This window comes from Empidonax traillii, unplaced genomic scaffold (genome assembly GCF_003031625.1).
Source record: "Empidonax traillii isolate 1590-97213 ecotype Southwest subspecies unplaced genomic scaffold, ASM303162v1 scaffold84:size2688230, whole genome shotgun sequence".
NCBI lineage: Eukaryota > Metazoa > Chordata > Aves > Passeriformes > Tyrannidae > Empidonax > Empidonax traillii.
The window spans coordinates 1,758,641-1,784,493 of record NW_020955277.1 but is presented as its reverse complement, the minus strand read 5'-3'; the positions used below and the strand labels follow the sequence as shown (position 1 = coordinate 1,784,493).

The 25,853-nt window shown below is 37.5% G+C and overlaps 1 protein-coding gene across 4 annotated transcripts in view; it reads left to right on the top strand.

The window, feature by feature from the left end:
* KDM7A (lysine demethylase 7A) overlaps window positions 1-15,778 on the top strand; it is a 71,763-nt gene extending 55,985 nt beyond the window's left edge. The window contains exons 15-21 of one of the 4 annotated variants that reach the window (XR_003570937.1): window positions 2,281-2,378; window positions 4,597-4,745; window positions 4,883-5,091; window positions 7,152-7,237; window positions 8,305-8,581; window positions 9,320-9,763; window positions 11,153-15,778. Coding sequence is in view for 3 of the 4 variants with exons in the window: in XM_027881165.1 (XP_027736966.1) it covers window positions 2,281-2,378; window positions 4,597-4,745; window positions 4,883-5,091; window positions 7,152-7,237; window positions 8,305-8,581; window positions 9,320-9,414 (914 nt within the window). In the remaining variant the exon portion in view is untranslated. Of the gene's footprint in view, window positions 1-2,280; window positions 2,379-4,596; window positions 4,746-4,882; window positions 5,096-7,151; window positions 7,238-8,304; window positions 8,582-9,319 lie in introns of all 4 variants that reach the window. The other 3 variants (XM_027881165.1, XM_027881167.1, XM_027881166.1) reach the window with 3 other exon arrangements.
* Window positions 15,779-25,853: the final 10,075 nt, after the last annotated feature.

Below are 25,853 nucleotides of genomic sequence, written 5' to 3'. Positions count from 1 at the left end.
CAGTTGAGTACTCAGGACTATCACTAATATTTTTAATTGAAGATTGAGAGTCTTTGAACTTCCCTATTAAAGATTACCTGTGTTTGATTATTTTACCATAACTGAGAGTCTGAAGAGAAAGAAGGGGGGAAGGTATTGTCTGCAGAGAATTCCATAAAAGGAACTACCTGTTTCTATAACAGCTTCCGACTTCCATTGTTCTCACTGGGATTAAGACCAAGAGGCACTGTCTACAGACAGATGCCTTTAAACAGATCAAGCTCTGCAAAGATTTGTGTGTCATGCCAAGATCCTAGCTTTAAATGGTGACCCACTGTTTTCAGGGAGACAAAGATCAAGTGCTGTGCTTAAAAGAGCAAGATACTTTGTGTGGATGAAGGGAAGGTGATTTAAGATGTTTTTTAAATTCACAGTAGCCTGATCTTAGAGATAATGACTCCTGTCATTCACCTGATTTCTGGAGTACTCCTCCCAGTCTCTGGAAGCATAAAGAGCCATAACTTTTCTTGGAAAAGGCAGTAGTCTAAAGGAAAATTCTTTAAACTATAAAATGATGTTTTCTGTATCACGCATGCTGTTGCTTATCCTAGAATTTGCCTTTTCGAAATGGCTTGAGTTATCATCAGCAATTCCTTGAGTTGTTTTAAGATGCAGTAATTTAAAATATTAATTTTATTGTCATATGGTAAGCATTACTTTATTTAGCTTAACTACATATGTTATAGTGTTGCTCATTTAGTGTGCTTAGATATTCCTCTTTCTAACACTTTCTGAAGTTTTAATTAGTCTCCTCTAGCTTTTGGTACCAGCTGTTCATTTTATTCACTTTCTGATAACAAGTCGCATGTTTAGCTTTTTTCTGGCTCTAAAAATAATTACCATTATGCAGTGTTTAGAAATTAATAATACCCTTGAAATATATTGGATGCCTATTTGTGAGCTTTGCCAGTTTTCAATAGGAGCAAAACCCTATCAGAATTGCAGTTTTTATATGATTACAGATACATCCTCTATTGCACAATTAGAGTTAGGAAGAATCATGTGTTGTTTATGTAGTTTCATGTAAAACTATGCCGAAAGCAAACCAACATTTCAACTTTACTTATGTTCATTCATTCAGCACAGTTTTGTATGAAACTGTAAGTACTTGAAAAGTGATGTTGCTTTCTTTAGCTACTACTTTCTTGACATATATTCATAATTTTTTTAATTCTATTTGGCTTATCTCCAAAAAACTTCTGCTACTTAAACTGCATGTTGTCATCTTCAGCAAATTTGTACTTAATCAAGATTTTTGCCGGCATCCCTGACACAGGTACACATACAGCTCACTGACCTCGAGCCGTGGATTCCAAACACTTAGAAATGTGTTTCCTACTTGTGGTTCTGTGAGACATATGCTGTCTTTTAAGCGTACAGGCTTATGAGAACTGCTCAGCTGCTTCATGTTTGAGTTCTTTCAGCACTTACAGTAAACCATGTGGACTAGTTAGCTGCTTTGATTGATTGCTTTGTCACATGCAAGTGTTTGTGATGTCTATTTTGACACCTTCTCTTATTAGTTCTTTACCTTACTACTATCAAAAAGCATGTCTAAGGTTGGTATTTCCTCATCTTCCTTTTCAGGTCGTTCTGTGATGAAAACAATGCAAGTATCATCACAGTAATACTTTAATATTTAACAGGTCTTCATTTTAACCCTGATTGGCAGCTCTGTAGTAGCACAAAAGAAGCAGAATATGCCAGTCAATTGTGACATGGAAGTAAAATTGCAAGTAATGCAATTTTTTAACCTTTAAATCACGTAATATCCTTTGCCTTCCATGTTTAGTGTCTCTTTATAGCTGCTTTGGTTTTTAAACAAGGAAATTCCAGGTTCAGAGACTCTAAGGCAAAGTAAAATTGAACATTATTTCTGATTTTTTTTTGAGAGCCACTTCTCTGACTCTACCCTGTACAGAAAAGCAGAAATTGCCCAAGGTGCCACCTGTATAGTATGTGCTCTATGGGAGAGAAAAAAAATGTATACTTTTGCTGCACCTGATACATATTCTTGTCTTCATCCAGTCAATTGCTTGAGGAGTCTATTGGTCAGCAGTAGGCAATTCATTATATTTCTAAGCAGAATTGACTTGTGAACCAGATCAGTGTGTGGATGTGCTTTTGTTTACAGACTGTTAAAAACTAAATATGTGTTTCTTGGTTTTTACTTCCAAAATAATAGTTACATATTATATGTAATAAATGTTGGGTCTTATATTTTAATTTTTCTCTCTGCAGTGTTCTTTGAAAGCGTGAAATCAGAACTCAGGAATGGATCCTCAGAGTACTCTGATATTTCCGATTCAGAAGAATCTGAGCCTGATTGCACTACACAGGTATAGCTAGAAAAAAAGTCACAAAAGTTAATGAAGCAATTAAATACAATTTTACTCACACATTTCAAATTTGCATGGACAAAGTCTGTGTTAAAACCGCAATAACAAAGTAGTTAGTTGTCCTTCAAGTTAATATGTCAGACTTAATGTTCTGCCTCATTCTTCATTTATTCTAGTATTGAGAAAAAGTATAAGATATGCTATCTTGAGCCAAATTTTATGATCTCCATTGTCATTGAAGTGGGGCTGACAGAGGATGAGCAGTCTGAGAAATGTTAGAACTTAGTTGCTTTGTTTATTTATTTTTTAAAAAGTCTAAATTGTATCTTCTGAATTATGAGTATCTACCACAAAAGTTTCATTTTAGTACATAATCAGTTGGAAACAATCTTAGTTTTTTTAAATAAGCTGAAATGACTAAATCCTGCTCAGGTATTTTAGACTACTGGAAGTAAATGGGAATCCTCCATTTGAGTGTCTAGATTGTAGTGATTTCCTTAGAACTAAATGAAAAATAAATGCAAACACATGCATATTTGCAAGCATATATTTTAATACAACTTCCAGTATTTAGAAATGTGCATATGCATATATAAATATTGTAATTATTTTTCTCATTTGCAAATTGTGCTCTGACTTACTAATTTCAGCATTAGGGTGGAGTGATTACCTTGGATTTTTGTTTTATGCTTCTGGAAAGCTAATGCTTTAGTCTTTCATTCAATTTTCAACCTATTATTTAGACTTTACATGAAGTCTTCAAATTCCTGCTTTTTTCATAGTAGTCAAGATCTTTTTTTGATATTTGTTGTCTTTCATGATTACTTTATCTAGATGTTGGAATAAGTGATAGGAATCTTCACAATGTGGCTTCTTCTGGTTTAACTGCATTGTCAGCAACTTTGGCTCAGCAGGTTTCCTTTTCTAAGACGCAGAATCATTAATTACTCAAAAGTGATATATCTCATCTTCACAGGAGAATGTAACCAGTTTTGTATGACTTTGTAAATGAGTGAATGTTTTATATTAATGCTATTTACTCTCTTAGTTCTTCCCATACTCTTCTGCTTTTAAGTTTGGAATATCTAATGGAATAATATTTTTGCATATTTAAATTTGTCTTTTGTAATGACATATCCAAAATGAACTCTCTCATTAGCTCCTGTAAATCCTTTAATGTTGTTACATTGTGCTGAATATGATCTTAACAAAACAATGCCTTTATTACTAACATTGAATCATAGTTATAATTTAATTGCCCATTTGTGTCACTTTCTGAGTGTCGAAGATTAGCAAGCTGCTATTGCGAATGAAACTATTGTATAAAAATATCCCTTGGTGATGCAATGCACTTAATTCATTCCGGTTCCATTTTTGATGATAGGGATAGTGATGTCAGTCTTGAAGGATCAGAACATATCCATGTTCTGATCTTCCACTTTCAACACTTTTTAATTGAGTGTAATGCATATTCCTTGGCTTGAAAAAAACATTGCGATGTTCTCTGTACTTGTTGAAAATAGATTAGTCTGAATTACCAAGATGGAACATATGTATGGTAGCCCTTGCTTCATGTAAAGGCATATTGAGTCACATATGGTTGCTCCACCTTTGAGAAGCTCCTGCCCATACAAGCTGTAATCTCAGCAGGAGCTGAAAAGCTCTTTCATTCATGAAATGAGGCTGTGCCACTGTAAGAGAGACAACAGCTGTTGTGTCTCTTCCTGCTGTGCTCTGGATTTACCTGAGAGCTTCTGTCATTCATTAGGGAGATGGTGCTGCTGCAAGTTATATTTTGTGAGAGCAGGAACCAGAAGCAGTTACTTGGGGCAGAATTATATATAATTATATGTAATTTGCATCAGTTCTGGCTGCTGCTTGGAACCACACTTCTGGGTTTTTTGCCTCTACCTTGAATTAGTGCTCTCTTGAAAGAATACAGTGATTTGTGTATGGTTTAATATGTGTGGTGGTTTGTAAGAACATCGATTTTTGGAAATGCTTTTAATACTTGCTGGACCATGTCCTCACCAGTATTACAAAATTTGGATGTATATAGCATCTCAGTTGTTATATTCAAATCAACTGCATTCTGAATACTATATATGTGAAAAAGTTAGACCTGAAAGCTTTTGAATTATTCACTTAGCATAAATTAAGATAGTGTCTCCATTTAGGAGGTCTGGTGACCGTTCTGCATTCTGTTCCCTCGTTTCAGCAGAAGGATTCTTCCACAGAGGAGTCAGAAAGCTCAGGTGATGAAGAGAAGCAGGAAGTAACATCAAATTTCAAAGAGGAATCTAAGGTCATGAGAGACCTTTGTCAAAATACCCAGAAGCCATCCAGAAATGAAACTCCCAGTAAAAAGTAAGCACATTGTTGGCATTTTTTATGAACTGTCAGGCCTTTTCACATGTATTTATTGTTCTACCTTGTACTGGGGTAAAAACCAGTCCTTCAGAGGGTTCTGTTTTGAACTGCTTACTACTCCTTTATTTTTCTAGGGAATGTCCTACCTCGACAAGTACAGAAGAAGAAGCTATTCAGGGCATGCTTTCTATGGCAGGATTGCACTATACTACATGTTTACCAGGTCATACTCAAAGCACAGACTGCACAAATAAAAGAACCTCCCTTCAGGAACACAGAAGCTACGCCAGGAGTCGGCATAAAGACAGACAGCCATCTCAGAGCCACAAAACAGTAGAATGTGGTAGGTATCTGAACTAATGACACTCCAAAAGCTCTCTGCTTTTGGACAGAGTGCTCAGAATAAGCACTTAAATTTACATTTTTAGATTTGCAGTCTTTACATTAGTAGTTTTTAATCAGACTGCCAATTAAAGCTGTGTTCTTTGGTTTTGTTTTGTTGTTGTTTTTTTTTCTATTAAAGTAAATGTTACTTCTGAACCCTGGGATAAACTTAACTTGTCATCAGAATACCCCTTCAAAATATTTCCGTCTAAAAGTTTTGCAGCATCCTTATAAGAGGGCAAAATTGTGGCTAGACAGAAAATGTAATCTTTTTCAGAAAAGACAGAACCTTCATGGTTGCAGCTTTCATGACAAGTGTGTTGCTTAGATATCCATAGGAATCTGCTTGGTGATTTTTCATGTGTCTTTGGAAGGCATATTTGGCTTTAATCCTGAAATTCTGCTATGAATACAGTGCATTAAAAGAGGGGAATTCAGAGGTCATTTTTTTTTGTCAGTGGCATTTTTTTGTCTGTAGAAAGCAGACATCTGTTAAATGCATTTTGGGAATGCAAGACAGGAGAACATTAACACTAATCCCCTCAAAGGAATAAAAATCACTTATTGGAACAGAGAGAAAGTCATCATGTGTGAACATCCTTTGCTTGAGGGAGAAATGGAAGAGGATTATAGCTTTGCTGATGTGAAACAAATAGAACCCTTCCAACAAACACGGTGCTTATTCAAAGAACTGATAGTATGTTGATATTTGTTTACATGGACAACAGGAAAGCCAAATGTGATGTCATGGGCTGTGTTCTGGTAGCTGAAGCTGTAGGTCATTCAAACCCACCAAATAAACAAACAAACAAATAAATAAAGAAACCCACAACCAGTAGAAAAATCCCCCAAACCTAACCAGCAAACCACACAGACACATACAGTGTCTGTCCACCTTTGTAACTTCAAAGTCATAAGGTTCAGCTTTCCAGATTGTGGTGGTTTGACTCAGGCCAGCAGCTAAGCACTCACACAGCCTTTTGTTCTCCTGTCCACCGCTCTGGAATGGGGAAGGGAGTAGAAATAGCCAAGGTGATAATATTAATGGGTTGATATAAAGGCAATTTAGTAAATGGAGAAAGGAGAAAAGAAACAAGTGGTGTAAAGGCTATCACTCACTACCTTCTTCAAGCAAACTGATGCCCAGTTAATCTCTGGGCAGGGGCTGCCTTCGACTGCCTTTCCTCTGACATCTTCCTCTAACCTGGTTGTTATTGCCAAGCATGACATTCTATGTCTAGTCTGTGGTATGGAATATCCCTTTGGCCAATACAGGTCTGCTGTCCCTGCTGTGTCCCTTCCCAGTCTCTTGCCTACTCCTACCTTACTTATTGCAGTGAGCAGAGGAGCAAAAGAGAAAGTTGTGACACATGACTATTGGGAGTGTTAGGAAAAAAATATGTTCCAGCCAGACCCAGTACATGTGTCAAACTACACAGGTGAAGATGAAACTGTGCTTGTTAGCTAGCAGGTTTCATAAAACCTTTCACTCTCTACAAATGCAAATTGAATCGGTGTCTTGGGATACCCTAATTTTACAAGTTAACTGTATTGTAAATGTATTTTCAATGCAGACACTTTTTCTATGGGCCCATGAGCACAGTTCTTCCTTATATTGCACCTGAATAGCACATCGGTGCTTAGAAATAGTACAGTCAATAATACCTGAAAATGAAATGTCCATCTTTCTATGAGCTTCTCATGATACAAAGCCATGGTAGAAAACTGCAGTGTAACAAAGAAAGTGAACTGTCTTCAACATCAATTCTTTGAAATGTGAAAGATTATATTTAACCTTATTACTGTGGTGTATTGATCCTTAATTAGGTTTACTTATGCTGTGAGATTGTTTTCCCAATTTAGTGTGTAGAACCAAGCAGCTCTAAATTTTAATTTATACTCAGGAAATATTTTCCATTGTGTTTTCCTTTTTTCTTGTTTTTAAAGTCACTCGAATGTATAATTATCTTTGTATTCGTAGTTATTGATTTTAAAATTTAGGCTTGTTGAACTTTTTAGGTAGGTCTGTGAAGGAAGAGGAAAGAGACTTGGGAACTTCAGCATGGACTAGACACCTAAACGAAGCTTCGAGGATTACCCCTCAGGTAAAGCAGTGCTTTAAACATTTTGAACACGTTTTTATAAGAGAAAAGATCATGAAGGTGTAAGTACAGAAGGCATGGTAGACATGTCTTTCCACGCTGCGTATCTGATGATAGATACTTCTGGTTCTGGTAGCTGGGTATTATATTTTTGCCATGCTTTTTTTCACTGTTTAAGTTTTTTTGCTTTCAAATTCTCTTCTCTCATATTGGCTAGTATGAAGGTGTTTATGGCAGTATCTTGAAAAATCAAAAATACTTTATTCAAAAAGTGTGAATTTACATTCAGTCTAACTGGGGAAACACTTTGTTTTATTATTCCCAACCAGGTGGAATATGTTGATAGTATTCATAATAAAGATACTTGCTTAGGAAATTAGTACTGCCAAATTGATACAACCTTTCAACAGCCAACAAGGAATATTCTTGTTTTCTGATATCCAGATGGAATCCAGCAAGGAATGATAGGTTGTGTGTCTGACACTTTGAACTTTTTTAGTATTTCTAAGCTTGTCTGTATTAGAAGTATTAGATTGATAATTAAATAGAACAATTAAAGTTGCAAATTTACAGCCGTTAAATAGCACTGTTTTTTAACTGCATGTTTTGTAGTGTTGGCTTGGTAAGATTATCTAACTACATGGTACTCCTTATAGTTTGTTATTCCCAATTTAGCATTTGTTGTCTTATCAGCTGAATATTGAAACCAAATTACCTATTTAAGTAGTCAGTGATTATGGTATAGCTTGTTGTAGTGGCTGGTTTAATCAAGAACAATTGCATTTGTTTTGGTCACTGCAAACTAAAACCAGAAAGCAGAGAAGTTGAGTACACTGGTATGTGTCATTAATCTGTAGCATTGCCCTTAAATGCATGTGGAAAAAATTGCAAAGAGACTATGTTGTATGTTATTTTTAAGAGGTGTCTATGATAGAATTGTAAAGTGGTCAAATACTAGTGGAACTGAAATATCTTTTTCAAAGACACAGATTAGAATTAGAAAAACTGGAGTGAACTTGCATCCAAAAGGTACTAACCTCTACATTTTTTTCTTCTCATTTCCATACTAGGATGCAAATAAAACTCAAAAATATATCAAGAAAGAGGGTACATCAGAAGCCAATTATAAGGTTCAGGAAAACAGAAGCATAGTCCACAACAACAGCTTGAGTTTTCAGCATGGCAAATACTCACGAGACTCCAGTCTAATTCAAGGAGAATGTCAGCTGAGTGATGGCAGCCTTAGCCCTGACAGGCCGTATGGTGAAACATCCTTTTCTGTACCACTTCATCCAACAAAGAGGCCAGCATCAAACCCACCCCCTATCAGCAACCAGGCAACAAAAGGTAATGCTTATCTTCATCCTCTTGTCAGAGTGGAGGGGGAAAAAAAGAAAAAGGCTAGGAAAAGGAGCTAGTAAACAAAGAGAGCTGTTAGATGCAGAAACTGAGTAAAGAACAGGATTAGACCTTGAGGAAAAATATGAAGTGAGCATACTTTGGACATTTAGATTTTGGCACAGAATGTGTGAAGGTGGAATTAGGACAGATCTAAGTGGCTGTGTGGCCACATGAAGCTTTCATAGTTAAAATTGCACAGGATGTTTCTTTTGCATTTATTGCAGGGAACAGACACAACTATTCTCTGAAACACTGACCTGAATCAGATTTCTTTATCAAAGTGAAGGTTTAAAAATTCTGACACTTCACGAATAGTCTGATGAGCATACTATTTAGTTTTCAGTTTCTAGTTTATATTCTATAACTTACTCAAGGGAATAACTTGTGTAAAATTCAGGAAGCTCAGTTTAATTTCTCCCGTACTCCACCCTACTGCCCATTACAGACTAGAAAGGGTTGTAAATAATATAATCATTTTATTTATGATAATGCTAGCCAGAGTTTAGAGAAAATGATTCCTGGTTATTTTTACAGTTCTGATTCCCTACTTGTTTGTTTTTGAAACTGTTTTGGGTGAGAATTTTGCCTGCTTCAGCTTGAACGCTGAGTTTCATCGCTAATCTACAACGATTAAAGCTTGTTCTAAAGTTCCTGATTGAAGCGCTCGATTTCATTTTTTTTCAGGCAAACGTCCAAAGAAAGGAATGGCAACTGCTAAACAGCGCCTTGGGAAGATCTTGAAGCTGAACCGGAATGGCCATGCACGCTTCTTTGTTTAATGTAGCTGCTACTTCTACTACTGCTGTCTTTCCTACACAGACCAGTATTGAGGTCGACAGAGCCTGGAGCTGCTGTTACTCCTCTGCTTGAAGCAGACTTGCATGTACCATCTAAAACACTGCCTGATGAACAAAAACGAGAAAGAAAAAAAGAAAAAAAAAAAAAAAAGAACACAAACCCAACCCAATGCTGCATTTTCACTGTGCCACACCTGCTCAGCAATAACCATACGGGAACGGGGAAATCTTCAGAGAGACATGGACTGTGAGAAATAGTCTCTCATCAGGGCTTGAATATCATTTGTTGCTGGTAGTTTCTGACCTAATTAATGAGGGGAAGATGATGAAGGTGGTTTATCAATAATTTATTTCTGATAGATTTTCACAACTTTTAAATTCATTTAAAAAACCTATTTATTTGGAAGACTTTTTCTGTGGGGGTTATTAATTTAGATTTAATAATGTGAAAGTTTTAAATTGTTTTGATAATGTGTGTTTGATGCAGTGGAGAGCCACATTAATTGTGATTAGTCTGGACTCCTAAATTTGATATTCAGGTTATAGTCTTAAATAGGGGTGAGATGCATTATTAATTATTTTTTAAATTAAGGCATATGGAATCTTATTTTTTTTTCCTGCTTTTTGTAAGCTATTGGCTGGGCTTCTGTTGACTTGCAAGTTGCATATTCTCTACAAGCTTGTTTATTTTTTGACCTGTCCTCTTTATTATCAGATTTATTTATTTAATGGACTAGAAGAGACTCCTAAAGACAGAAGAATCTTCTTATGTCAGTCCAGTAGCTAGCTTGTTTTAAACTGCACCTCTTTCCTCCAAATTTGAGTGCATACTTTTCCTCCTGATGATCTGTCTGTGATGATTTTCTTCTGTGAAAAAGGTGCCTGAAATTGTATTTGTACAAGTTATTTAAGAGTTGGTACAAAGGAGGAAAAGCCAATATATCTTTTTGGAGGAACGGGGACATCAGTTAGGATAAATGGTTCTTCAGAACAGTTACTCTGAAATAACTCATAAGATATACGTTGCAGTCATAAGATTTGGCATATTACTAAATGTAGCATGGAAGAAGCATTAAAATGTTATTATTGTACTTTAAACACATTTTACTGAAGAGTCAGGAAAGCAGGAGAATGTGTGTTGCTTTCAAAGCTGGGTGAGACAGCCAATTAAAAGTCTTAACTGGTGCATATATAAGCATTTAAGTAGCTTACTGGTATCAGAATGATCATTTGTGTCAGGCTTCTTACAGAGCTGATAACAAATGCCATTTCTGAATTATTGTAAATAATTTTGATTTAAAATTTGTATTTTTCTGTAATATAAAATTAAATATTTAACTTTTGAGGGACGGGGATGAAGGGGAATACCTTTACTTGATTCTGGAAAAAGGGCATTTTGCAGGGTCCAGCCAAAATGTAAATATTAATATGCTAATGACAACAATGTTGTTGGTTGGTTAGGGTTTTTTTTTGGTTACTAAGAGTAAAAATGCTCCTGTGCCACTGTCTAAGTCATGAAATTGATTTAACTTTTCACACTAGTTTTTCCTTCCTCCATATTCTATACTGGAATAATTTTCTCTTGTTGTAGTTTAAAAAGCAAACTCAGTTTTACTTTCCAGAGTATTTGTGTGGAGTTATTTTTATTTAGGCTAGATTATGAATGCCTGTAGAAATTTATGAAAATAGTTCTAATGTCAGGTGTTTTTAATTGTTGCAGGATCAAAACCAGTTAGCACTATCCTTTTTTCTAAATGGAGAAGCATCAAAATATAATGCAGTTGCAAGTAAGTCAGGTAGCTTTCATAGCTTTATTTTGTCTGGAGCTTGAAAATTATAGTTTAGAAGTGTTTTTTGCAGACCAACTTTTACATTATATTGACTTGACTTGTTTTGTGACTTGTATGGGCGTCTTTTTTTTTTGTTTGCTAATTAACGTTTCACAAAAGCATGTTTTCAGTCTTTTAAATTTTTTTATTCTTTTTTTAATTTAAAACAAGTTATCAACCTCTATAATATTGGGAATGGAGGTAACAAAGGATTTCTAAGAAGTAGAAGATAAGCTAAGAGGTACTCTAAGGGTGCTGAAAATTACTATATGGAGTTGGTGTTCTCAGGTGCTATGATTTTCAGATGGAAATAGTTAAAAGAGAATATTTTAACTATCTTCTAATATGTTCTCACCAAAGTCAGTCAAAGAAAGAAGCTGTGTTGTCAATATTAGTTAAAATTATATACCCATATAAATTTTCTCTATGTTTAAACTTGAGCAAATGCCTGCCAGGCTTTGGAAACTGTTTTAGCTTTAGCATATTGAACCAAACTGTTTCCCTCCTGCTAGCTGAATAATTTCTAATAATAGAAAATTCCAGTTTAGGGCAGCAATCAGATCCAAAGTGGAATGAAGAATGAGTTCTCTCTCCTTAAAGGCAGATTTTTATCTGAAGTAAAAGTATGCCAGAATAGAATCTGGAGTAAGGAATTTTAAAATACTGAGTATAGGTTCTTGTACATGTGACTGGCTTATACAAAGTCTCTTTTTTGACCATCCACATTATTTATCTGTACCTTACTGTTGGAACATAGATATGGCTGGACCCATATATATTATTTCTTCTTGGTTTTATTCTTTCTTTTACTCTACTTTCTACCTTTTTTTTTCTGAGTGGCTCTCCACTGTCATGAATTTATGTAATAGTCTATTCAGAGGCTGTCAACAGGCAGAGGTTCATTCGCATTTTCTTCAGATAATCTATGCTTCCAGCAGAAGTTAAATCTGATGTTCCACCTCAGAACAAGTAATTTAAGAGAAATTGCCATGATGAGCAGTATTAAAAAAAAGAAAAAAAAAAGAAGAAAAACAACAAACGGGGGGGGGAAAGAAGTCTCCTGGTAGCTTATGAAGAGGATGTGGTAACCTCACTTGTTTTGTGTACTTGTATGTAGAGATATTTTTATTGTATTCTAGATGAAATCACTGCTGCACCAATCTTTCTGTAGATGGACTGAACCTTGTGTTGTTATAGTGGAGACAAATACCCCAGTTTTCTTCCTTGCTGTCTCACTTGGGGTAGAAGAAGGAGGGAGTAGGGAACACTGACTGGATGACAGAGAATCAAGCCAGCTGTGGTAGTTCGTTTTCAAGGATAATCTTTTTTGAAAAGTCAGGGAACTTGAATTTGGCATAAATTTTTTTTTTTTTTGTAGACAGAACAATTGAAAATGAAATACTGTGGGGGTTTTCCCAGTCTCTTAAGTTCTCATGTTCCTGCAATTGAAAAAAACTCACAAAAACATGAAAATGGAAAGACCACCTAGAAACTATATCAAAGACTTCCAGCAACTTTCCCTTTTCTTCTCCTACTATACTTGCTAATAAACCCTGGCTACAGGGTAGCCTTTGTTGACCTCTGAGGTAGATTACCTATGCAACCTGTAAGACTCTACATTAATTCATTCTTAAAGAGAATTTTAGAAGGGTTAGATGTTGAGAGTTAAAATTGTTGTTTTCTGATCACATGGGAAGTTTTGGGGGTTTTGATTTTTATTTTTTTTGGTGGTTGAAGTGCTTGTGTTACCTTTGGTAGAGATGTAAGAGAGCACAGTGTCATTATCACATTTTACACGCTTCAGCTTTCCCTGGGCTTTGCTATAAGGCGTAAGCTACCTTCATTCACAAGGCCATTAAGTTGTAAATGATGAAAATTTTTGCAGGATTTCAAAGCCAGAGCTGATGAGAATCTTGCCTACCCCCTTTTTGGTAGTTGTGGAGACTAAGCAGAACTGAAGCTAGAATGACCCTGTAACTAGTGCCCTATTTAGGCTCCACATGCCCACCTATCCCTTCATGCTCCCACCATGACCCCAAATCTAGTGTCTTTCCAGAGCATCATTCATGTAATACTTCCAGACCATTAAAAGCTGTTTATAGCTCTGGGGTTGAGTGATCCCAGAGCTATTCTTTTACAGAAGAAATACAAATGGAACCGAGGGCCTTACTATTTGTCGTTAAACAAGATTAAAAGCTGCAACATCCATTTTTCCAAAAAAAAAACCCCAACAAAAAATAACCCTCTTTGTGGGAGTGTATGAGTGATAAGTCATGCAGTGGATGGGAAATAAAAGTAGCACTGATAAGGAAATGCTTGTTCTTCATAGGCTGCATTTCTGTTTGGAAAAAAAAAAAAAGACTTTTTCTACTTTTAATATAAATTAAGCCATAAGAGTTTCATGCTGTGGGAAGGGAATGAAAGGGATAACTTTAAGAGATTATATTGATATGTATTGTCATTTCTGCTGGGATATGTCTATTGCTGCCAATGCTTGGGTGATTTTTTTTTTTAAATATGGAATTTGAAAAAAAAAAAAAAGGGGCTAGTTCTTGGCTATATTTACTAGTTTTGTAGTAATGTTTTGCTGGCCCATTTGTCTTTTCCTCTCCTTTTTCTACTCTCATAGTCTAATTTCTATCTTTCCTTCTTAATGTTTCTGAAAATATTAGCTTGTCTGCTCAGTAGGGGTCGGTGTATGTGTGTCTTCCTTTTTACAGAAACGCACTACTGTGTTAAGTATTTGGCTGGGAAATGGGATGCTGCAGCTTTAAGAGCATTTTTTTCAATTCATAACAGTATTTCCCATCCTCTTTTGCCTGCAGGCAGGGAAAGTGTATGTACAGTATTTATTTTGTTTTGATTTTACTTTAAATTTGTAAGTTTCTATAAGTAGTTCACATTGATTATTCTAGGGGAAGATAAGTGGCTTTGTTTAAATTTGTATTTGATATTCCTAGTTTCCACTTTCTGTACTTTAAAATACTGAAATTAAAAAATTGTATTGCTTATGTTTTGATTTTAGCACTCTAAAGTGTTTAATTTCTTCAGACTTCTGCTTATTTGCTTCTGTGTAAATACAGTAAAATGTACAGAATATCGTGAGGAGAAAAACGCTTTTCTAGGTCCAGTCTCTGTGCCCTTTACTTGTCACAATTTAAAGAAGAAATTTTGTGGATAAATGTGAGGGAATAATCACATACTGTTTTCTAAAATTTATTCGAAGTGCAAATTTTCATTTCAATCCAAGTATATTATATGGCAACTGAATGCATTTTGTGAAAATGTGTATATTCTTTTTGAATCCTAATATAAAAAGGAGGTGGAAGTGTTTGTGATTCATCGTATTATCAAATCTAGATCTATAAGAAGGGTGTCAAATGGTAATTACATGTTTTTGCTCTTGGTTTTTGTTCAGGTTTGTCTCATGCTACTGATGACTGACTCATATCTTGATTTATTTTTTCTTTTGTTTTTTTTGTTCTTTTTCCTTTAAGTGTGTGCAGTTTCTGGAAGAAGAGCTTTCTCTTTTACACTTTCACGTGCTTAGATGTACTTGCTTTTATCCTGGATGACCTCTCTGCTGATTTCTCCTGCCACGTCATCTTCTGGTGTACAGTTGTCCGCGCTCCCTATTTTGACTCTGTATGGCAGTGGAGTGTTTGCATGTGGGTGCTCTACTCGGGGGTAATGGAAGCATTACTGTCTCACACTACAGCTTTGTGTAATGCATTTTCTTCTGCCCATAGTGCTCAGTGCTGCTGAACTGCTTCAGTGCTGTGATGATGCTTAGATTCCTGTGGTGGTCATTTTATGGGAGCCTGAGATAAACGGTGCGGCAACGGCATTGGAAGAACCAGTTGCCAAAAGGTGTTTGATGGGAGAACCCTGTTCAGCTGTTCAAGTTTCCTTTTTAGCTTGGCTTCTAATTTATAGGGAATTTAAGGCTGACTGTACAGACCAGGAGATGTGTTCATTGACCAGGACTGCATTGTGCCAACTGCTTTACAAAGGACGAGAATGCTGACTTAATCAAACCATGTACTGCTTAATGAAACAGTTTAAAAAACCCAACAAACTAGAAAGTTTTGTGGCCTAAAGTTTAAAACATGGTAGTGTTGTAGAGTTTAGGAGCAGAAACTTTTGTTCTTTTTCAAAAACAAATTTCATTTGAATGGAGTAAGAAATCCTGAGGAAAACTGATGAATCAAGTACGGGTGTTGAAGATGAAATATTTATATGTCCAGAAATCTGTTCCCATTGTATTTTGACATGTCTTTACATCTTTTAAATTAATGAATTAAAACTGATTTTAAATTTGGTTAGCCCAAGATTTGCCAAAGATCTGAAAGAGCTGTTTGTCTGTCAGAGCAACTATATATTTTGAAAAGATTTTAATCACTGTGATTGAAGAGCAATGCTACAAACTGTGCATATCCATCAGACAGACTCATCTGGATTTTTCAACACTGAACTCACTGCTCATACTAATGTTTTGGTCTTAAAGTGATAGACTTAAGAGAGCTCCTCAGTGGGCCACGAATACAAGTTTCATACCCATCTAAAAACCTACATCAGCACCTTTACTATTTATCCTTATGTTTTTTACCAGCTGCACTTCAGAGATTTTTTTCTGTGACTGCTGTTTAGAGACTAATAGGATAATACACTGGAAAACATGAAATATCTCAAGTGCTGCTTTAAATGCTACTGGATAGCCTTCAGCAGCTGGAGATGTATTTCCATTAAAAGTCAGAGTTTCTGGTTGTCTGCTTTTCTGTTTGTGGAGGATGGGAAATACTTACCTGGATTGTTCTTTCCTACGGGAAAGATGGATTTTAAAGATTTCAAGGCTACCAAATGTGACAAAAGAATTGAATTTCAAAAGTCAGGGAATGGACAAGATACTCCTCTTGGTATCTAAAGACTAAAGTTACTGGTTTTGGTTTTTAATCCACAGTATTCTATTGCATTTGATGTAAAGTACCCCCTTGTAAAGTGCCTACAGACTTGCTTTTCTATACATTTAGTGAAGTTCAACTCTAGAGAGTTTGTTCTGACCTCCTTAAGTTGTGAAGCTTTTGTGCTGGTGGTTCTTTAGTTAACACATTCAACCAAACCTTTTCTAGTTCGTTTTGTTCAGATGGAACTTTGGATTGATGATGGAAACCTGACTAACAGCATGAATATGGGAAAGTCAATCATGCAGAGTGTTGGTTTCTATAGAGACTTACTTTTTTTTATGTGTAGAAGTAATTGTCCTGGGAACCCTTGAAATTACTCTTTTAGTGCTGGTAAGTAATGCCAACTGTCTCAAGCCAAAAGTTAATGAGGACTGAAACTGTAAAACCAGGATGTTATTGTTCCTCCTTCTAACATGACCAGGATTGTTAAACACCTTTGTTTCTACAATGATCAATGACTAAAGTTTTTTACCTGCAGAAAAAACAGCTGGTGATCAAGACAGTGAATGCCAGAGCTCATAGTATTCCACCTAACAGCTGGCTACTGGGACAGTTTGCTTTGTCTAGAGTAAAATCTGAATTCTCTGAAGCCAATTATATTCAGTCTTTAGAATACTGCACATTTTTGAAGAACTGTGTTTGGCTTAATAGATCTATTTATCTGTACTGCTTCTGCTGTATTTGCTTTGGTCTTGGAAAAATACTCTACTTTGGAACGTATAAGCCAACTAAAAGAACAGTATACAAAGAGTTTGCTTGTTTGTGATGCTTTGCCCTGAAGTTTATTTCTCATAAGAAATGTTTTGCTGCAATGACTGTGAGTAAAGTTCCCACCCATGCTTGGAGAATGTGATTTGTATCTGGAAGAAACATCTACCCATGAATCCTACACCTTGGTGATAAGTCATAAAGATACAAGTTGGCTTTTTGTTCTGGTTAAGGCAAAAGTCAACAAAACTCTCATATAAACTGCAACTCTGGTGTCCTAAAATAGGATCTGGGCTGTGGAAATGTGGTTTAACTTGGCAGCAACTTCAGGCTAGTATTAATTTGAAGAAGATACTAAATCATGTGCTTCCTTTTTAAGTTGGTTTTTTTTTTTTGCTTTTTTACAAAAGGTCCTCAAATAGCTCCATTACAGGTCTGGCCCAATAAGGATTTTCCTGTACTTGACTAGCACTTGTAGAAATTGTTTTGAATTCCATCATGGAATGATTACTGAACAGAGCTGTTCCCATGTGTTGAAGTGCCTGTCCTCAAGAGGCAGCTGACCTCTGTTCCCACTGAGTAGCACCTATCAGAGGTGAGCATTCAAAGGGTATTTCCCATGCCTACTACCCTAAAAGTGGTGTCAAAACTGGGTGGCTCAGATGAGGTTCCTCATTGAGAGGAACCGTTTTGCTTCCAAGTCTGTCCATATTCATCTCAGGTCCACTGGGATGGGGGACAAAAATCTGCAGTGCACTGCTGCAAAATAGCTTGATCATATTGCAAAGACTGCTGGACAGCTGTGCCTGTTGTAAAATAAGTGTCACAAGTGAGGTTGAATTGCCATCATCTTAGGAGGGAGGCCAAGCATTAAATGGGACATGGCATGTGAAGGATCGCTTTCTCCCCAGGCTTTTGCAGCCACTCACAGAAAGGTATTACTGAGATGCTGTGGGAATATGTGAAAGCACTGTATAACATACCTCTTCTGGTGCTACAAGAAATTTATTTAGCCACTGTTTCTGTTGATGCATTTTCTTCAATATTAAGAGGGTTTCACTTAAAGAAGTTCAGTTTGTACAGAAAGCTAAAAGATATTTCATTTTACGTATCCCACAGTCTCCTTATGAGTGAGGTTTGTAAGGGGAAGTGATCTGTAGTAGAAAACCTGACATGTTTGAAGAGTGGGAATGAATGTGTACTGCTCATGGTTCACATGTAAGACATTTCCTCTCCACACAAATTTTATGTACTCACAATACAGGGCTGCTGCTATGCACTGGCTTCTTATAGACTGTTTTCAGTAATGTTGCCATTGGTTTTCTGTTGCCTCTTATCTCGGATAATTTTGAACAATATGAAATGTCAGCTACCAAACTCCCATAATATTATTATTATTGCCATAGCTATGATTTGAGGAATGTCTTTATTAATTCTTATATTGCACATTTCCATTGACAATGAAATAGAGCTGTCAATACTCTCAAAATACTTTATTTACATTCTTTTCCACTTGTTTGGGACATTCAGGCATTTCTAATTTTATTCTGCACTGATGCTAACTCTTACTATATTATGGAGTTCATGGCTTGAAGAAAAAGCTGAGTTATCATTCTGTGCCAAACTTGTGGTTCACTGAAAATGACTTTTAAAAGATTAGGAATGACATAAAAAGAAATCACTGATCTCTTAAATATTTTGTGGAGCCGGTACCTCCACTCATTAGATGAAGTACTAAAGCACAGGTTATAGTGTAACCTGAGATCCTAAAGATGCCCTATTGACCAATCAGATCAAAATGTACTTTGTGGTAGAGAACAGAAGGGAGGCCATATATATAAAATGAAGTAATCTTTCCTCAATTAGCTACAGGAATATTGAATTTTTCACTGTTGCACTTTCATGGAGGAGTTGCGTTGAATGGGCTTAATACTTGAAAGTCTAAGGGTGATATAAATTACTGCAAGTAATAGGGCCGAAATAGGGTTGATTTCTGGCTAGAACCACCATGGTTTTCCTTTTTAAAGGAATAATCTGCTTAGATTTGCACACCTTGGCTACCTTTAATTTCTAACCTGTTCAGATACTGATGGTGCATTTAATGATTTTGGTGTGGTCAGAATTAATGTCTCAGCTGATGTAGTGACGTATCTTTATATATGTAGCTGTGCTTCTAAGGCTTTTCAGGTGATGCTGTGGTTTGCTCTTTTGAGATCCTTGGTCAAAACTTAAGATAATTCACAACTCCCAGAACTTTACCTAGACTATTTTGGGAAGAAGGCAGGATGACCCTCTGCTGCCTGGGAGTTGCTTTCTCCTATGCAGGAATTTGTTTAGGGGGAAGGCTTTGGATTGTGCTGCTGTATCTTAGCCTTTGTTTTGCTAATATAAGGGCCTCTAGGGTGTACTGGTGAGGGAAGGGAGCAGCAGGGGCAGAGTAATTGGCCAGTCAGCAGATTATTCACACCCTGCCAGCCCATATGGTGAATAGCATGGAAGGGGTGGGACCCCAAAAGACACCCTGCTTTCCCCTGTGTGGGGGGGGTAAGAAACAGCCAGACTAAGGTCTGACCAGTCTCACCAGGCCATCCCAGAGGATGGCTCCCATCCTTAGGCACTGCCCACTGGGGACTGTGTCCAGAGGGGGAAGGTTTTTTTGGTGTTTTCCTGATTTGGTGACCGTCTCCTGCCCTTTGTGTGGATGTCAGGTTTGGAGAGGTTAAGCGTGTTTCTGTGGTAAAAGTGACAGAAAATAACATGGAGTTAGTTATCCAAGCTGGTACCTGGAATGGTGTGTGCAACCTCTGGGGGTCAGCTTGAGTTTTTTGTATTTTGAAGTAGTAGTTAAATCTTACTTTTCCATAGCCTTTCACTTACACTACTGACATAATAAGGAATGAACCTCTCCATTTTGCAATTTTGGAAAAGTTCTTTCTAAACCATTGCCATTTTGGTTATGTTTCATTCTTCCTTACCTTGAATGAAATTGCATGGAATGTAGCTTTGTCTAATGTTCCAGCCATCTAATAATGCAGCTTTGCCTGGAAAGCCAGGATAGCATTGAATCATCAGCATTTCAGTCACTGCAGTAACAGGATAGAAAGAGGTTGAATAGACACTTTTCATTTTCTATAAAAACATGTAAACCAAATATCTAAACCATGTGACCTCTTGGAGAATTGTTTAAGATTTCTGGATCCCTCTGCTTGAATTTCTTTATCAACTACCAAGAAGATTGGGCTATAATGGATCCAGATTCTGGCTGATTTTGCAAAGGATCTGAACTGGAAGATATTTACTGACTCTTCAAATTTTTTTCTTTTTGTCTAACTTCTCTCACATTTTGGCTTGATATACAGTTGCAGCAAAGTTTGATGCAAGTTAAAAATCACAAGTCTGAAAAACCTTAAATGGACTATTTCTATAGATTTTTAGGTTCTGTAGCTGAAGGCTACGTGGGGCATTTTAGGGATCTGTATCGATTTTCACTTTTTCTCCACCTAATTTTTTTGTGTATGCTTTGCAGTCTTTCTGCATCGAAGTACTGAGTCCTTTTCACTCGTGTGATTTTGTATGGAAGATAAGATATCTCTGGCCTTCCCTTCTGCATTTTTCAAATTCTCCATATCTCTGGGGACATTTCTTAGTGCAACTCTTGTTAGTTGATTTTCCCGTCTCCTCAAATGGTATTGGTATCTTAGAGTGCTAATTAATGATGCAGCATGAGCTCCGTGGTTGCAATCCCTGTCAACAGCTGGTAAAACTCAACAGCCCAAAGGGCTTTCAAATCAACACAGTCAAGATCATGATCAATAGCTTCAATAGCTGGGAAATTAAAAAGGTGTAACAGCAAATTTTACAAAAAGAGACTTTTCTCTCTTGGTGGTGGTATGACAAGGGACTTTAAGATCACTTTCAAACATAGGACCTGCATTGCTATTATTTTGTAAGGTATCTAAGAGGTGTGCAGAAGAGAAGATGTATATTTGTGTCTATGTGTATGCATCTCATTTAATTTATGCTTTTCCCAGAAGTGAGGATTGACTGCTGTGGTAATTACTGTCTCCACAAGAACACAGTCTGACACAGAGCCAGGCTGTGCCTCTGATCTCTGGTGTAATCCACTTCTCCCTCTGTGTGACAGTACCTGAGAAAAAACCAGCTTTTGGGAGCCCATGGTTTGCACCTCTTATGTGGAATAAGTAATAGTGATCATGAAGAAGCAGCAAAGGAGAAAAAAGGGAAAGGACGCTGAAGATTGCAGGAAAAATGATCCTTCTAATGTTACTTAGATGAGCTATCGAACAGTTCTGTGCCAAGTCATCAGAAGAATACCCTGGACAAAACATTCCTGAAAGGAGTCTTTCTGATCCGAGATGCTGAGTTTAATAGCTCTGACATGAGGCATCTTGGCTTCATACTGAAGATGGGCAGGATTAACACTAGTCTGGTAGCACACCCTGAGGAAACCATCTGATGCCTCATTCTGAAAACTTCCCAGTGTATCAAGTCAATTTTTGACAATAAGACTCTGAGCAAGGGCAGACCTGGTGCCAACATTATTTCTATTACCTGGCTAGGAGAGTGTATATAATGAATTAATATAATTTTATTTATGCATTTATTTACATATTCATATATTTAAATAACATACAGTTGTAAAGAAATCAGGGGATGCTCTATAATGACATAATATCTTTCTAATGGCCAGCCAGAAAGGGAGTGGAGACCGTTGCTAGTCACAGTCCCTGCAAAAACTATTGTATTGTTTTCTTTCCTCCCTGTTGTGTCACTTGGGTGTTAGTGCTTGTTCTTTGTGATGTCTCCTTTCCGGGACAGCAGCTGTTGGATGCTGGATGCTTGTGCAGTGCCTAATGAACTGACTTGGTTAACACCGTGAGACAGGATTATCTATAATTTAGCTTTCTGTAATATTTTTTACCCATGTTATTTGGGTACAATAGAATTCCCCATTCTATCCGTTCCATCCCAATCTCAGAAAATGATGGTGATAACTCCTTCCTCTTTCCTTCTTCCTGCCTTACAGACTGAGCATGGAGAATGCTTCAACAGACAAAAATATTGAGGAAGGATATATTTCGTTGGCTGTGGATTATACAAGAGTAGAAACTGCAGCAAACAAAGTTATTTCTTCTGCTAGGAATAAAATGTGAAACTCTTTATTTTTATGGAAAAACATGAGGAGTAAGGATGTGTTCATTCCCTTTACCCACATCTGTAAGCACTGAGGAATGAAAGCCTTTACAACACTCCCAGAATATATGGTTTATTTTATGTTTCCACTTTCTTCTCTTTTACACTTAAAAAACAGTATCAGAAATCTGTATTTTTATTTTTGAGCTCTAAACACAGGGAAGTTAATACAGTATTCCTGACCACCAGGAGGAGCTCATGACACAGCCTGCAGCGTTAGCCTCCTGCCTCCGAGCTTGTCAGAATTTCTCCAAAGAAGGAACTTATAATCTAAGTAGTGTGGGGGCAGCCATCCCCTTGCAGCTGTCAGTGCTGGCACTTGACATGGACAAAATAAAACTACATCTGGAAAAGGCAAAACGACCCAAAACAGGGGCAGGTGGGACAACATGCCATGGGCAGATGATAGGAAGTGAGAGAATGTGATGATTCTTCATACTGTGAAAAGCCTCATTTATACATGGAATTCCAGCATCAAACTTCACTTCCAAAATCTCTCTTTTTCCCCTTTGTAAAAAAAACTAACCGAGATGGCACAAAGATCAGCTGGCAGCCAGAAGAGGGGAGTGTTCACATGGTACAGCACTTTTTAATGTTTTAGTAAAGCGCTTTATAGGCAGGTTAGTAATGCCAGTCTGCTCACAAGTGTAAATGTTCCCATCTATCCAAGGGCAGCAGAACAAATTTGTAAGTTAAAGGGTGGTAGTTTTTATTATGGAAGTGATGCTTGATTTCACAAAAGTGCAGGGCTTCACCTTGCAGCTGCTGAAGTTTCCTTTGTTCAGGGCAAAGCAGGAGAGAGCCATGAACATTGAAATTGCTGGGAAAAGTATTGTAAAAAGTTTCTGTTAAACTGCAGGATGAATGAGAAAAACCCACTGTCTGTCACATCTGTTCTGCTCTCTATTTTTGTACTCATTTTAAAATCTAATATTTAACATTGCCTCGAGACTAACCAGTTCCCTTTTCACTGTGGCAAGAGACTAATGTCTGTAACTCAGTGACTGTGGGCACCTTTCTTCTTGCTGAAATAAATTAATACTGAACAGAGTCTTTTTATCATAGCCATGCTCTTATCAGACCATCTCCCTTTATATTGCTTCCTTCCCCAGCCATTGTGGAAACAGACATCCTGCCCAAGGCATCGAAATCCGCAATCTGCTGCTTCTTCTATGGAGCCTCTGGACTTTTGCCAACAGCCCCTTGAGGTGGTCCCAGATGTGATTGCTTTTTCTGTGCTACCCTGAAAATATCCGGTAAAAACAAAGGGCTGCACTCAACCCAGTTACTGCTTTGGAGGCCGCACTTCCTCTGCTGTCAGGGATGTACAGTGGGAGATGTTAGGCATGATGTACCCCAGAGAAACCATGGCTAAAATGGCAGGGTTACAGTCAAAGGGATATTCCTACAATAGAATAAAGCCAATCTTTTTATTGCATCTCTCAGCTGGTCCTCAAGTTTACCTTCAGTTCCCATGAACCTAGGAGATGTGTACGGGTTGTCTTTCCCACAGCATTCTTCTGCAGGGAAAATGCTAATTCCTTGCACCTACATTGTGTGTGAAAGGAGATTAAGTTTTAATAGTGCATTTCTTCAGGGGAAAAAAAAGCAAACAATTCTATTTTTATTTCAAAGTAATTTGGACTTAAATTGCAAAACAGTCAATGCCTTAAAATAAACCCAGAATGTTTTTTTGAATGACTTGATAGCTTTTTTGGGTGAAAGCTGGGGGAGTGAGGAGGGAAGCGGAAATACCAGCTCACAACAGTTTTTGTGGCTTGGATTTGTGGGGGCTTTTTGCTTCTTTAGTAGGCTTGATAATTTTCAGTAGTCCTGTCTGTCAGAAACCCAGCATTGTAGTCCTGGCTGTTACTGTGGGTGGCTGAAGATACCCATGAGGAGTCATGAGGATGAAGGTAGAGCAAAGGCATCTTGCTGCTGGGTTTCCTTGAGTGATGTTTTTTAACCTGGGTTTCCTTGAGTGATGTTTTTTAACCTTTTACATTTTTTTCTTGTTTCTTTGATCTCCCTGCAGCTTCCCTGCTCTGATGTAAGTTGCCTGACTCCCAGAGTTCCCATAGCCTAAAGTGCACTTTTCTCCATGGGCATTTGTGTATGTAGTAAAACATTCAGAAGGGTTTTAGACCAGTGATCAATTTTTAGGCGTTCACTCGTTGAGGGAGGACAGGTGAGAGTCCAGTGTGATTTCTTGTGTGAGTTTGTGCTTACTGGTTAAAGGCATTACTTGAATGTCACAGGAAAGAAAAAGTTCAACTGTCTTTTGGGATTCATCCTGCAATGTTTCTGCCACTAAAATGAAAATATTAGAGGAAAGTCAAAGAAGAGAAGGAAAAAAAAAGGATCGCAATGAAACCTATATGTACCATGTCGTAACGACTCAAGAAGGCCACATGCGGTTCAGCTGGACTGAGAAATTGTTATAATTGAAGGTATTTTATTGCTGCTTTATATTACAAAAAACCTCTGCTCTGTGACTTACTTTCCTAATTGGAAGTACTTTGAGAAAACTGATGTTGCACTCGTCACTTGGGGTTTGCGGTGTCTTTTGGAAGAATCTTTATGTAGACCCTGAAATGACTACAGCTGTTCAGGGGTGCAACTAACTGAGTTATTCTCCCTCACATCTTCTCACCAGTCTGCAGGTAAATCCAGCCAGCTTTCTGAGATTAGGCTCCTGGCTGTCCTCAGAGCCACGTGGTAAGTTTATGTCATGTTGGGGATGTGTGGTCATGTTCGATATGTCCTTCAGGTTTATTTCCAGAAACAGAAGTGTATCTCTGTGGCTTCTGTTCTGTTAAATATTGACTTTCTATCAGCAGTGCTAGAGGTAAGGAACCTCCCTGGAAAAATCAGCTCATGAGGATTTGCATGCTGTTCTGTGGCAGGAGCACAATTTTTTTAGGTTGGTTTTTTTAAGGAAATTGGGGCAGAGGGGCATTTTGAAGCATCTCTTCATACAAGGCAGGAACATCAACAAAGCACAAGGGCTGATATTCAGTCCTTTGCAAAGCAAGACTGATAAAGCAAAGCACCTTAGTGAGTGAAAATCTGAGATCCACTGCAAACAGTGCCTGCCTATTTGTTGTTACTCTTCAGAAATGCCCTGACCTTATGGACTTGCAGGCAGGCTTTTCTTAACACTAAGTGCTATGCCAGTTCCAGCCAGAAACGTAGTACCCTCTGTAAGCAAACATCCCAAAATAAAAGGCCAGGGGTGGCTTGTAAAGAGTCAGTGAGCTTAAGCCCACAGCATGATGAAAACTTTCCTGGAAGAGGAAAATACAAGAACTAAATATGATCATCCATGAAAAACAGGTGATAACATCTAAATGGATGTGTAGACAAGAAGTATGTAAGTATATTTGTGCATTTGCAAGCACAGTGGCAACACAAGACCAGTTTAGAATGCTTCCATGTGGCACGGTCTTGACTTTCTTGCGCGAGAAGGAACACTGTAAAATGCTTTTAGGTGACCCTGTACCTATCACGTGAGCCAACTGCTAGTCAAGGTGAGCCCATGTCAGCTGATGGCAAGGGTGGGCCTCAAAAGGCTGGCCCGTGATCAATTCGTCTGTAACCAGGCTCCTCTCATAGCCTTGTCCTCCTCGTGGAGGTCTTTGTCTGGGATTGCTACTGGCTGCACCCTATGAATGGTAGGAGAGAGGACATCTCTAAGTGAATGTTC